The 12,855-nt window shown below is 50.2% G+C and overlaps 1 protein-coding gene across 1 annotated transcript in view; it reads right to left on the bottom strand.

The window, feature by feature from the left end:
• Positions 1-12,855, bottom strand: part of LOC137217847 (CD99 antigen-like) — a 31,779-nt gene that overhangs the window by 18,002 nt on the left and 922 nt on the right. The window contains exon 2 of the mRNA XM_067724830.1: positions 134-166. Coding sequence (XP_067580931.1) covers positions 134-166 — 33 coding nt within the window. The remainder of the gene's footprint in view (positions 1-133; positions 167-12,855) is intronic.

Below are 12,855 nucleotides of genomic sequence, written 5' to 3'. Positions count from 1 at the left end.
ACCCTGACAAGGGCATCTTGATTTTCCTCGTCCTACGTGAGTCTAGTTATCACAGTAAGACATATTTCAAAAGATTTACTATAGTCCAGTGAAATATTCCCTGTAGTTCACAAAATGTTTTAATGTTACTCACCATCAAGGGCATGCGATAAATCAAAATCTTGGCCTAAAAGAAAAAAGAGTCCAATTAGAAATAAGTCAAATAAAAGTAAATTGGGAAATTAAGAAGACAATTAAAAAAGGGCATGATTTTGAGATGTCTGGCGGCTTTGAAAATGCATCACATGCTGTGATTTCTCATTTGAAATATTCACTCTCATGCGTAAATGTAAGAACATGTCAGCTTAGGTTTTACATTATGGACAACCTTAGAGTTTAGCAGCAATTAAATTAGTGGGAAACTGTGATAATTCTGCAAGTGCGTTAGTCTAAAAAAGCAGATGTTTTGAAATAGGTGAGTAACGATTTCCAATACATGATGGAGAAAAAACATGGAGAGAAAAACCCCTCAGATTAGCAACATCTCTGTAATGACGCGACCAAAATGTACTTCTCGTAGAAACACCAGACAACCCGGAAAAAGGTACATTTTCTTTTAAATTTCCTGTGATCCCAGAGAAGGGGGGAAACTGCCTTTAATTCCACGGTGCTTCTATCCTGTTGCTACCGCTTTACTAAAGCAATTTCAATACGATTTCTATTTCTATCCAATTAATGATGGATTGAAGGAAAGCACAGTTAGGGAATCGGGGAACAGGCCACTTGGACCGTCCGGTCAGCGGAAAGGAGGGTGACAGCAGGTCAGAGGATCGTCCTGCAGGGGCAGAAGCAAAGAGCACACGTGTCCCATGTCAGGAAGTGCTGGGCGTGTAACAAGCCACCTTCATCCCCGGGGGCCTCCAGAAGGTTGCAATGTGTTCAGTCCCCCTGAAGGTCTCACAGACAGGTGTCAGCCTGTAACTCTCTCTCTCTCTCTCTCTCTCTCTCTCTCTCTCTCTCTCTCTCGTGTGTGTGTGTGTGCGCGCAGCTATGTGTGTGAGCGATTGGGGGTGTGTGTGTGTGTCCGTTTACTGAGTTGTTTGGGATCCACGGGGTTTTGTGTGTAGGTATGTGGGTGGTTTGCATGTGTGCACATGTGTGTGTCTAAGTGCAGCTGGCATGTGTGTATTTGTGGTGTGTGTAGTGTATGTGTATATGTGGGGTTTTATATGTGCACGTGTGTAGTCTGGGCGTGTGCCCATGTGTAAGTGTGTCTACGTGCAGTTTGGGAAGTGTATTTGTGTGTGTGTGATTTTCCACGTGTGTATTAAGAACAGGCAGGCAGGTAAAAAAGAATGAAATCAGGCCATTTGCAGCACCGTGGATGGACCTAGAGATTGTCATACTAAGGGAAGAAAGTCAGACAGGGAAAGACAAACACCCTATGATATCACTTATATGTGGAATCTAAACTACGACACAAATGAATCTATCTACAAAGCAGAAACAGACTCACAGACATAGAAAACAAACTTACGGTTACCAAAGGGGAAAGGGAGGGGGGAACAGATAAATTAGGAGTATGGGATTAACAGATACACATGACTATATATACAACAGATAAACAACAAGGACCTACTGTAGAGCACACAGAACTCTATTCAATATCTTGTAATAACTTACATGGGAAAAGAATCTGCTATATATATATATGTGTATATATATATATATATATATACACATATATATATAACGGAATCACTTTGCGGTACACCTGAAACTAATATTGTAAATCAACTCTACTTCCATAAAAACTACGACATGAACAATGAGATGTGCCCCCGAATTAAAAACAAACAAAACAACAGGCAGCAGAAGCAGCAGCATCTGGGAAGGCCCTGCGTCGGACGGACCCCAGCCCTCGCGGGGGGAGGGGCGCTGGTTTCTGGATCTCAGAGCCCAGAAGGGACAGGTGTGGTTTCAGCTGTTCCTGCAGCATGTGGCAGATGTCCACGTGGTAGCCAGGGCGGCTGGGGAGGGTGGGATTTGTTCAGCCCCGAAGAGCCCCCCGGGCAGGTGCAAAGCCTACACATACATGCGCGTCTCTGGTCCTGTACGTCTGCCTAGAGACCCACAACCGTTATCACTCCCTCTACGCTCCCTCTGCCGAAGCGACGGCGCTGGGACCTTCCTGAGATATTCAGCGCCCCTGCCATCGGGACGCCTCCACACCTGACGGTGGCGGGGCGAGGCAAGTAACCCCAAACAGAGCGATTCAAGGAGCGGACGATGCTGCGTTTTGGACGGGGATTTGGAAAGAACAAGCAGACAAGGCTCTTTGGAATGTTGAAACCAACAGCAACACACTTGAACGTAAGATGTTGCTACACGTGATGCGTGTGCGCGCATGCTCCTGTGTGGGTGTGTCTGTGTACGGATGTGCACGTGAGTATACTCGTGTGCGCGTGTCTGTGAGCACGTGCACCCGCGGGCGTGCACACTGCATGTGGGTGAACTGCACGCGTGCCCACGTGTACCTGTGCACATGCATGTCCACGTGCACTGGTGCGTGTGCGGTGCAGGTATGTGCTCATGGGCGCGCGCGCGCGCAAATATGCGTCGTGAGTGTTGTGTATGTATGCGTGTCTGTGCCCTGCGTGTGAGCATGCGTGCACGTGTGTGTGCACATGTCTGTCTGTCTGCCTGGTAGCTCCGTGTCCAGGGCCTGGAGCCTCCGCAGCCCACCTGGGCCCCGTGCCCTGCCCCGCTCCCCGTGCCCTGCCCCGCTCCCCGTGCATCTGGGCTCCTGAGTACCGTTGACGTGGCCTCGCTTAGAGGAGAGGTCACGGCTCAACTCAGAGCCCTCTGCTGAGCCCCCGGGGTCCCGCACGAAAACCCAGAACAGCAGACCCAGTGGGGCTGGGGGAGGGGCCGGGCATCCGAGGGGGACACCCAGGCATTTCTCTTCCGGCTGCCGTTGCCCAGCCCATCGGAGGCAGCCTGCACCGCCTCTGCAGCTTCCAGGCGGCCCCTCCAACCTCCAGATGCGGAAGGGGACACCTCCAGATGTGAGGCGGCCCCGCCAGACGCAGGGCCTGAGTCATCCCCACAGCACACACACCCCCTGCCGTGCGCCCTCCCCCACCGCCGTGCACCCTCCCCCGCCACCCATCTGTTTGTTCGGTTCCCTCCTCCCGAGACCGAGGACAAGCCCCAGGACGTCCCCAAGGCCACCCTGGGCGCCGGCTCCTCCTGGGGAGCTGTGCAGCTGCACGTGCCTCACAAACCCGCTGAACCGCGAATCTGAGGTTCCACAACCATGAACTGTGCAAGTGACGAGCGCACAGCACGAGGCCCGAATCCGGTTTCCCTTAAATTCCATCAGGGTGGCGCACTGACGTAGACATCACAACGAGGATATAAATACTACTGACAATAATTTATAGAGATGATCAGTTACACAATTTATACACGGAGCTTATAAATTATACAAATGGAAATAGAAGTGAAATATACTGGAAACAAAACTAGAACAGAAACAAAACATAGATGGGGCTTCCCTGGTGGTGCAGTGGTTAAGAATCCGCCTGCCAATGCAGGCGACATGGGTTTGAGGCCTGGTCCTGGAAGATCCCACATGCCACGGAGCAGCTAAGCCCGAGCACCACAACTACTGAGCCTGCGCTCTAGAGCCCACAAAGCGCAACTACTGAGCCCGTGAGCCACAACTACTGAAGCCTGCGAGCCTAGAGCCCGTGCTCCGCAACAAGAGAAGCCACCGCAATGAGAAGCCCGTGCTCTTATTTTATTTCTAAATATTAGAGATGCCCTTACTTTTCTGTAGCTAGGAAGGAATTGCTCCAGACATCGTTTTGCCGTTTCTCGAGCCATGTCATTGAACATTCTGCCTTACAGATTTTGTGACAAGGGGGGGAAAGGTTCTTCTCTTGTACCATAACCCTGGGGGTGCCACTCTGGGCTGGGTCAAGCTTTGGAAGAACCCAGAGCATCTGGGGACGCTGTGGGCTGGGCTCCGGGTGCCGTGGACCAGTGAGTTTTAGAATTTGGGGAGCCCAGATTCCTGGGCCCCGATCCCAAAGACACTGACTCAGTGGGTGGGAGCTGGGCCTGTGAATCTGAATTTCTAACAACCTCCAGGTGGTGCTGATCCTGGTGGGTGGGCTGGGATGGCAAGAGTGGCCCAGGACCCTCATCCCGGCTGTAGGGAGGTAGTTCTAGGACCCTGGTAAATTCCGTCTCCCTGAGCTAGGAAACCAAGTCATTGTCACCCTGAAAGATAACCTCCAGGATCTGACTCAAAGCCCCAAACCCATTTCCAATTTTATCACCCTTCACCCTGGGTCACCGCCCTGCCCTTCACACTGGCCCTAAATGACCCGTCAGAAGGCCCCAAACTTGATCAGTTCACAGAGGCTTTGCATCTCCAGAAACTGGCCCAAGGCCCCTAACCTAGACCTGACAGTTCTGTTTATTAATCACAGTCAAGGCACGTCATCCGTAGTGGTTCTGTTCTTACAGTCGCCGGAAATGCTGAATGAGCTAATAATATTCAATCATGGCTCCTGGGGAACTCCAGGGTTAAGTCCCTGCGCCCTCAGGTCACACCGCCATCAGCTAATCGCACATAACCTTGTTTCATGCATGTTTCTGTGGAATTTGACCTTATTTAATCTAGACTGTTGATGCTCACAGCACTCTTTCTCCTGCCTAAAGGAAGCTCATCTCATACACGTATTTCAGGCACGCGGCAACCTTCTCATGCTTAGAAGCAAAATCGCAAGCATAAAGCACAAAAATGCGGCACGACACAGATACTTGTTTACAATCTAAGACCGGAGAGGTGACTCCGTGTTTTTGCAGCTGGGCACAAATCCCTGAACTCAGTATCAATTTGGGAGTTACCAATAAATTGTAGCAAGTAGGCAGATTTGCAAATATGGAATCTGAATGCTGAGGATGGATGGTACAATCACTACTATGGCCAAGAAGTTCACTCAGGTTTTTCGGTAAGATGTTATAGAAATACAATAGATGTCACTCTATGTCCCTCGAAAATTTACAATCCCCCCAGCATCCTGTGAATGATTTGAGGGGTCATACAGTTTGGGCACCTTGTCCGTCCTTGGGGCTTCCCTCGAATCCTCTACTTGGCCGTAAATGCCAATCTCTTCTGTCCATACCAGGAAAACTCCTATTCAGTCCTCAAAGCCCCGATAAGAGGCTGCCCTCCTACAGGAAGCCCTCAGCATCCCTCCCAGCCAGACTAAAGCATTTCCATGGGTGATTCCTATGCATATTACAGTTTCTGAAGCTCAAATACAGATCTTGGTTCTCATCTCTGGCTGCACATCCAAGGAGACCTCGTAAGTCCCGAGACCCAGGCTGTGCCCCAGGCCAATTAAAGAAAAAACTCTGGGGGCCGGTTCGCAAGCCACTAGTATAGATTTTTATTTCCTTACTACTCCTTAACACAGCTGGTCCCTTCTCTCTCATTTCTGCTGTCCTGGTCCAGGCTCTGCCAACACCCTCAGCTAAGGCCAGCATCTTCTTCCCCTGCACACTGGGTGGCTGGTTTAATATAATCCGTTTCCCTGGCAGTCCTATGTATTTTATTTTATGCATTAAAAAGAAATGTTATTCTGAGGGGGAGTCCCCAGGCCTTCTCAAAGTACCTGAGCATCCAGGAAAGAAAATGGTTAAGGGCTTCTTGTATTCTTCCTGGAAGGATTTGGGGGGGGGGGGGAGCCTTAAAAATGAAAGCAGAAATGGAGACAGGAGCATAGGTGGAGAAAGATTTAGAAAATGAAATCAACAGGATTCGCTAACATCGGATATGGGAGAAGGAGCTGGCAGGAATGAAAGCTGACTTTTCATTTTGAGAATCTGGGCAAATGGTCCTATCACAAGAAGCAGGAGTGAAGGAGGACATGCCGGCCTGGGAGAACATCATGAGAAGCCCAGGATATGGAGCAATGTAGACACCGTGGGTGCATCCAGATGGACCAGATCTATCAGCATTTATGGAAGTTAGCGTAGGGTGGAGAGAGATCTGGGGGCGGGACTGTAGGGGAACCAGCATCTGCCTTCCAAGAGGTGACCAGGAAAGCTTTCTCTGTGGTAGCAGGATGCAGTCCACACCCCAGCTGAGACTCATCTTCTGCTCTGTCCTTCCCATGCGCTGATTCCTTCCCCAACTCTGAGTCAGCTCCTTATCTTGTAGGAATGCAGAGATTATAACCCACTGCCTGGTGATGTGCTTACGGTGAGTCTAGGCGCTGGTGGTTTCAGAGCAGTGAGATAATGGCCCCCTCCAACTGGCAACCACTTGAGATAGGTACTGCAGCTATCTATCTATCTATCTATCTATCATCTATCTATCTATCTTCTATCTAATCTGTCGCATCTATCTATCGTCTTTTATCCATCCATTCATCCATCCATCATCTATCTTTTGACATCTCTCCATCTATCCTGTGTCTATCTATCATCTATCCATTATCTATCTTCCACCATCTGTCTGTCTATCCATCCATCCTCTATAAACCTATGATCTATCTATCTATCATCCATGCACCAATCAATCATCAATCACACCTGTCCAGCGCTACCTCACTCCAGCCAGGCCACTAGTCTTTAATTAATTCCTCAGCATTGAGTCAAGTCAGGGCGGGGGGAGGGGGAGGGGAGGGGAGGGGAGGGGAGGCGAGGGGAGGCGAGGGGAGGCGAGGGGAGGCGAGGGGGAGGGGAGGGTGGAACGCCCTGCGGATGCACAAACAGAAACAGCCGGAATTCGCTGGCTGCATTGTCTGCGGATGACGAATGCCTTCCAAGTCCCGGAATACAACAGGTCTGGCTCTTTGCCTTCTCACGAAGGGCGGTGAACAGGCAGCAATGAAAATGAATTCTCTCTCTCTCTCTCTCTTTTTTTTTCCTTCTCAAAAGCACCCTTGGGAGTCATTACTTGGCTCTTTGAAAAGCTGCTGATGCCCTGCGGCTTTATGGCCCTTTTTGAAAACAGAGGGATTCTATCAAAAACGTCCAAGTGCAGAAAGCAAGAGCGATGGAAAAGGGGTTCAGATCTGCAACGGGTTTCAAACGCCCCCGCCTGCCTTCTGCGGAAATAAAGACATTTTACGACACGGCCCAGTCCACCCAGACAGCTGAACTGGCACCGAAGCCACACCGATGCTTACTTAGCAAAGCATGGGTAAAGTATGCTGGTGTTTTCTACTCTAATCTATTTGATCTTCCTTGTTTCAACGCTGCTGGACGTGCACTACATTCCCAGCCTGTCCAAGGGTCCCTAATCGCCACTGGAAAAACACCACTTAGAGAGTTTGTATCTAACTCTAGGGGGAGAAAAAAAAAAAAAGGAAGTTTCTGGTTTTCTGTTTACGGGATTTTTAAAAAATAATACGAGTAGCGAGACGGTGGCCACACCGAGTCATTCAAGACAAAGCTGAAACTAACACAGCCGTGTACCGACTCCCAAAAGTGCCATAAGAATTAGGCAAAGAGGGGCTTCCCTGGTGGCGCAGTGGTTAAGAATCCGCCTGCCAATGCAGGGGACACGGGTTCGAGCCCTGGTCCGGCAAGATCCCACATGCCACGGAGCAGCTAAGCCCGTGCGCCACAACTACTGAGGCTGCACTCTAGAGCCCGCAAGCCACAACTACTGAGCCTGCGTGCCACAACTACTGAAGCCCACGCGCCTAGAGTCTGCGCTCGGCAACAAGAGAAGCCACCGCAATGAGAAGCCTGTGCACCGCAATGAAGAGTAGCCCCCGCTCGCTGCATCTAGAGAAAGCCCGCATGCAGCAACGAAGACCCAACACAGCCAAAAATTAATTAATTAATTAATTTTTAAAAAAAGAATTAGGCGAAGAATACAAACAGGAGATTCCAAAAAGCAAAAAAAAAAAAAAAAAAAGGAACTCCTGTGTCCCTATGTGGACAGATACAGATGCAGATGTGAAAGACACAGGCAGACCTCATTTTATTGCATTTAGCTTTACTATGTTTTTTACAAACTGAGGGTTTGGGGCAACCCTGTTTCGACCAAATTTATTGGTGCCACTTTTCCAACAACTTTTGTTCACTTCATTTCTCTGTGTCACATTTTGTAATTCTCGCAATCGTTCAAACTTTTGCATTATGATACGTGTGTGACGGTGACCTTTGATCAGTGATCTTTGATGTTACTACTACAACTCTCCGAAGGCTCAGAGGATGGTTAGCATTTTTTAGAAATAAAGTATTTTTCAATTAAGCCATGTTCATTGTTTTGTTTTCGGTTTTTTTTGCGGTACGCAGGCCTCTCACTGTCGTGGCCTCTCCCGTTGCGGAGCACAGCCTCCTGACGTGCAGGCTCAGCGGCCATGGCTCACGGGCCCAGCCGCTCCGCGGCATGTGGGATCTTCCCGGACGGGGGCACGAAGCCATGTCCCCTGCATCGGCAGGCGGACTCTCAACCACTGCGCCACCAGGGAAGACCCATTGTTTTTTTTTTAAGACATAATGTCACTGCACATTCGACAGACTACAGTCTAATGTAAACATGACTTTCACATACACTGGGAAACCAAAAAATTCATGTGACTTGCTTTTACTGGGGTGGTCTGCAACCGAACCCGCAATCTCTCTGAGGTGTGCCTGTCCTATTATTAGGTCAATACACATAGGAATTCTGGTTAGTTAACCTCTTTCACCCAAGAGATTAGGCACGAACAAAAAAAGAACATGTAGTGTTGGGTGGGCAACCAGAACTCCCTGGGAGGATAAAGCCAAAATCAGAAGCAATACGGCAGCATCTCCTAAGACCAACCATTTGTGTATCCTACACAACCTGGCCATTCTCCCAGAAGGACACAAATATAACAGAATATTCACGGCTGTTGACTGTGACTGAAGTGTCTATGTGTGTATGTGTGTGTGTGTGTGTGTGTCTGTGTGCATGTGTGTGTATGTGTGCATGTGTGTGTGATGTGGGTCTTTGTCCTATAAGGTTGGAAGGGACTGTAAATTAAAAATAAAAGCCCTGGTGGAAACGAAGGAAGAGACTTCTCTTCCCTCGCCCTTTGCTTCCAGAAGATCTTTCTCTGTCCTTTTCCAAGGTGGGTAAATATTTTCAGTGGCTAAAGGAGCCTGTTTTGACGACCTGTATAGAACGGGTGACATTTACTTAGCTACTTTTAAAAGTGCGTCTTTGCGGCCTTAGTGGGTCACCTGTGATGCACGTCACATCCTGGCGTCACGCTCACTCAATCATAAAATGGGTTTCTTTCCCTTTTACCATGGCAGAGAGGCTTTCTGGGTTGATGTTGGGTTGAATTCTAATTCCCCAACAACACCTTCCCTGTTCCACCAGAGACGCTCTGGTAAACACTACCGCCAGGAAGGGGCTGCCGTGACTTGTATCACGAAACCCATGTTGATAACAGTGCTTGCGGGTAGTTCATTTTCAAGTATGTGTCATCCTCTGAGGGTTAGAACACACCCCTCTGTCTGCAGAAAACGCTTCCAAAACCACTGCATCCCCCCAAAAGGACTTTCGGAGATCTGTAAACACACACTCCATCGTTAACCCTAAGAACTGGCAAAGGAGATCAAAGGGCAATCTCCACTGATTTACATGGGACGGACACCCGGGTGTCAGAACAAACCACATGGGGACTCCGTGAGATGTCTTGTGCCAGATGTGTCTTCCCAGCTGCCACCAGGGCTGGGCGTCCTCCAACAGCTGGGTGTCTGAAGGATTCTGTGGAAAGCCAGGACGCTGAATGAGTTGACACCTCACCCCAAGACAACCTCCGTCTTCTTTCTAACCCCGTCTGTAAGTCATACACAAGCATGGGATTCTTTTCTCCCTAAAAGAAGCCACCGTGATTGGAAAATCTCAGTAGGAACAAACACATGGGCTCCATGTGTGTGGTAGTCAGTCTCCTTTGGGAGGAAAACCTCAGCTGGAAAAAATTCCACATTTCATCCGTGAAAACCCTGCCTCCTACACGTCGGATGGATATAACTACTCGACCACCTGCATTCTTTTTCCGAACAATCAGCATATCACCCAGATGAAGAAAAGTGCATCTCCCTCCATGAAGAAACCGCCCCCCCAAATCAAGTATTTTCATATCTCCAGATGGAAAAAAAAAGGGGGGGGTTGAACCATCATAAACTGAGAATGAAGAAAAAGCCAAAGCCCTAAAGGAAATAACACGCAATTAACTTTTTATCAGAGCCGAACACGCAGGCAGGACAATGAAACTCACTTTCTCTGCGTGGCAGGCAGAAACAGGAATAGCCGGACGGGAAGCCGGAGAAGCCACACCTGCTCGGGCGGGGATGAGGAGGGAATCCCCGGAAACCTAGCAGTTGCCCCGCAAGTGTCGCTTTCCCTATAGGCGTTTCTGGATTTTCGAACGGCACTGGCTACTGTGCAGAGGCTGGCACGGAGCGTGGGGTCCTGGATTCAGCACCTTCCTGGACCCATTTCCCACCCGGTCCGCACTTAGGTCGCCCAGGTGCCAGGAGTTCTAAAACCCGGGATGTAAGTGTCCTACCTGGAGGAAGACTACGGAAACCAAACCCCCAGCCACCAGCAACCTGGAACGTGTGACACAAATCCCTGGGTGTCTCAGCCTCAGCACGACTGACATTGGGGCTGGAGGACCCTCTGATGCGGGGCGTCCTGGGCACTGCGGGGTGTGCAGCAGCTTCCCTGGTCTCCACCCACCGGATGCCAGGAGCACCCCCTCCCCGCAGTGTGACAACCAAAAACGTCCCCAGACACTGTCATATGTCCCCCTGGGGAACCAAGTCATCCCAGGTTGCAAACCACAGCCACAGGTAGGCAAATGGATGGACGGACGGATGGATGGATACATAGATAAATGGTTTATATTAAGTCTCCATGCTCGGTCTGGGTGTCTCAGCCTCAGCACGACTGACATTGGGGCTGGGTGACTCTAATACGGGGCGTCCTGGGCACTGCGGGCTGTGGACCAGCAGCCCTGGTCTCCACCCGCCACATGCCGGGAGCACGCCCCCTACAGTTGAGACAATCACAAACGTTTCCAGACATGGCCAAGTGTCCCTGGTGGCGGGAGGAAGCAGGGCTCCATTGAAAGTTGAAGCTGCCTCTTGCCTTCTAGGGCCCCTGCGTCTCTCCACCCCACGCTGTCCCACGGGGATTTCCAGAAAAACCTGGGAACACAAGAGCCCTGGGTCCCAAGGCCTCAGAAACCAGGCCAGTGCTACCTGCACCCCGATGAAGATCTACCCCCGACTCAATGGACGCCTGTAGCCAGAATGGAAACGAAGCCAAACCCCGATTTCTAGAGGGAAGTGTGTTCTGAACTTCAGCAACTCGAAAGCAAACTTTCCTGATAAAACCCCATTTGTATCTTAGGAACAGTCCGTTCCCTGCCTCGGACCCCAGAAGGATCAGGCAGGGGCGGGGGAGGCGCCCTCCAAGAGATCAGCACGTATCAAGGCTCTGTTCTCCCTCTGTTCTTTCGGGGCGAGGCTGGCTCTCCACCCCCGTGCTGCTCTGTGCCCCCCTCCCATCCCCCTGCCATTCAAGCCCCAACATCTGCTGGCTGAAAGCATCAACCAACCCCGAGTAGCTGGGAGCAACCTGCATAGAAATCAGGCAATTCTAGGCTAACGGTGCTCTGGGTTTCTTCTAAAAATTACACATTTTATATACAGGGTAGAATACAACCTGTACGTGAAAGCTGTTAAAAAACAAACACACGAAAAACAACTGTCACCAGAGACAGCTTCCAACTCAGCCACACCCTCGCACTGGCCAAGGCTGTGTTCCCCACCCCGGAGTCCTTGAACTGTGGGACTGTCACCATTCTTCGGCCCTGTGTCCTATCTGCCTGGTGAGATGTTTCCCTCCCCCCAGCAGATGGTACCTTCCTGGGCGACCAGAACCCCTTGTGATCCATCTCTCTGGGGCGAGGCACACAGTTAAGGGCTCAGAGGACAATTAACTCACGAAACATGAATGAAGGTGTAGCCAGGGGGGTGCACGAAAAATTCTCGTGAGCAGATGGGACTCAACCACACGGCAGGAAAAAAAACAAAACAAAACCACTAATGAAGAACTCTGTGGTGAGGCAGCTAGGTGGGATTTAGGGCAGGAAACAGAGAAACAGGAAACCCATCCCAGGCCCTCCCCCACCAAGCTGTAAACTATTCCAAGAGTTTCCCGTGGATCAGGCTGAATTGGTTCTAAAGCCTGCAACGAACACACAACTTCTAGAATACGTGGCACACATTTTAAAAATGAAGACATCGATTAGCAAATCCTCCCTAAAATAAAAATCAGGCGGGGGACCAGGGCTCAACATTCAACCTCTAGCGCTGAGCTGGAAATTTCCAGGTAAACACCGGGCCTTCTCTGTCCTGTGTCTGGCTCCTAAAACGTGTCCTCCACCGACCAGACCACTCCTGAAAAGACACTGCCCTAGTGGCTGTGCACTTAAAAATAACCACGTAAGGACAGAAAACAACCGTTAGTCGGAGAAACCCGTTTTTTATGCCACGCCCAGCACGATCCCAACTTTCCTTTTCAAAGAAGAGAGAGACAGGAAAACTGGATCTCAACTTCCATTTTAAAAGGAGAAAGACAGAAAAACGCAGGCAAGAACCAGAAACAGGCCAGGTTGGCTGGGGAGTGTGGGCGTCCCGGGCGTCCTGTCCTTCTCCTGACACTTTTTTGGGTGCGGTTTTCCGAATTATCTACTCGGACACACGGACGATCGGCTGAGAATACGTGTCCCTTGGCGGCGTCGTTCTGCACCCGACCGCGCGCTCGCCAAAAGTCCCCGCGGCCCGGACACC

This window comes from Pseudorca crassidens, chromosome Y (assembly GCF_039906515.1).
Source record: "Pseudorca crassidens isolate mPseCra1 chromosome Y, mPseCra1.hap1, whole genome shotgun sequence".
Lineage (NCBI taxonomy): Eukaryota > Metazoa > Chordata > Mammalia > Artiodactyla > Delphinidae > Pseudorca > Pseudorca crassidens.
This window is presented reverse-complemented; position numbering and strand designations above follow the sequence as displayed.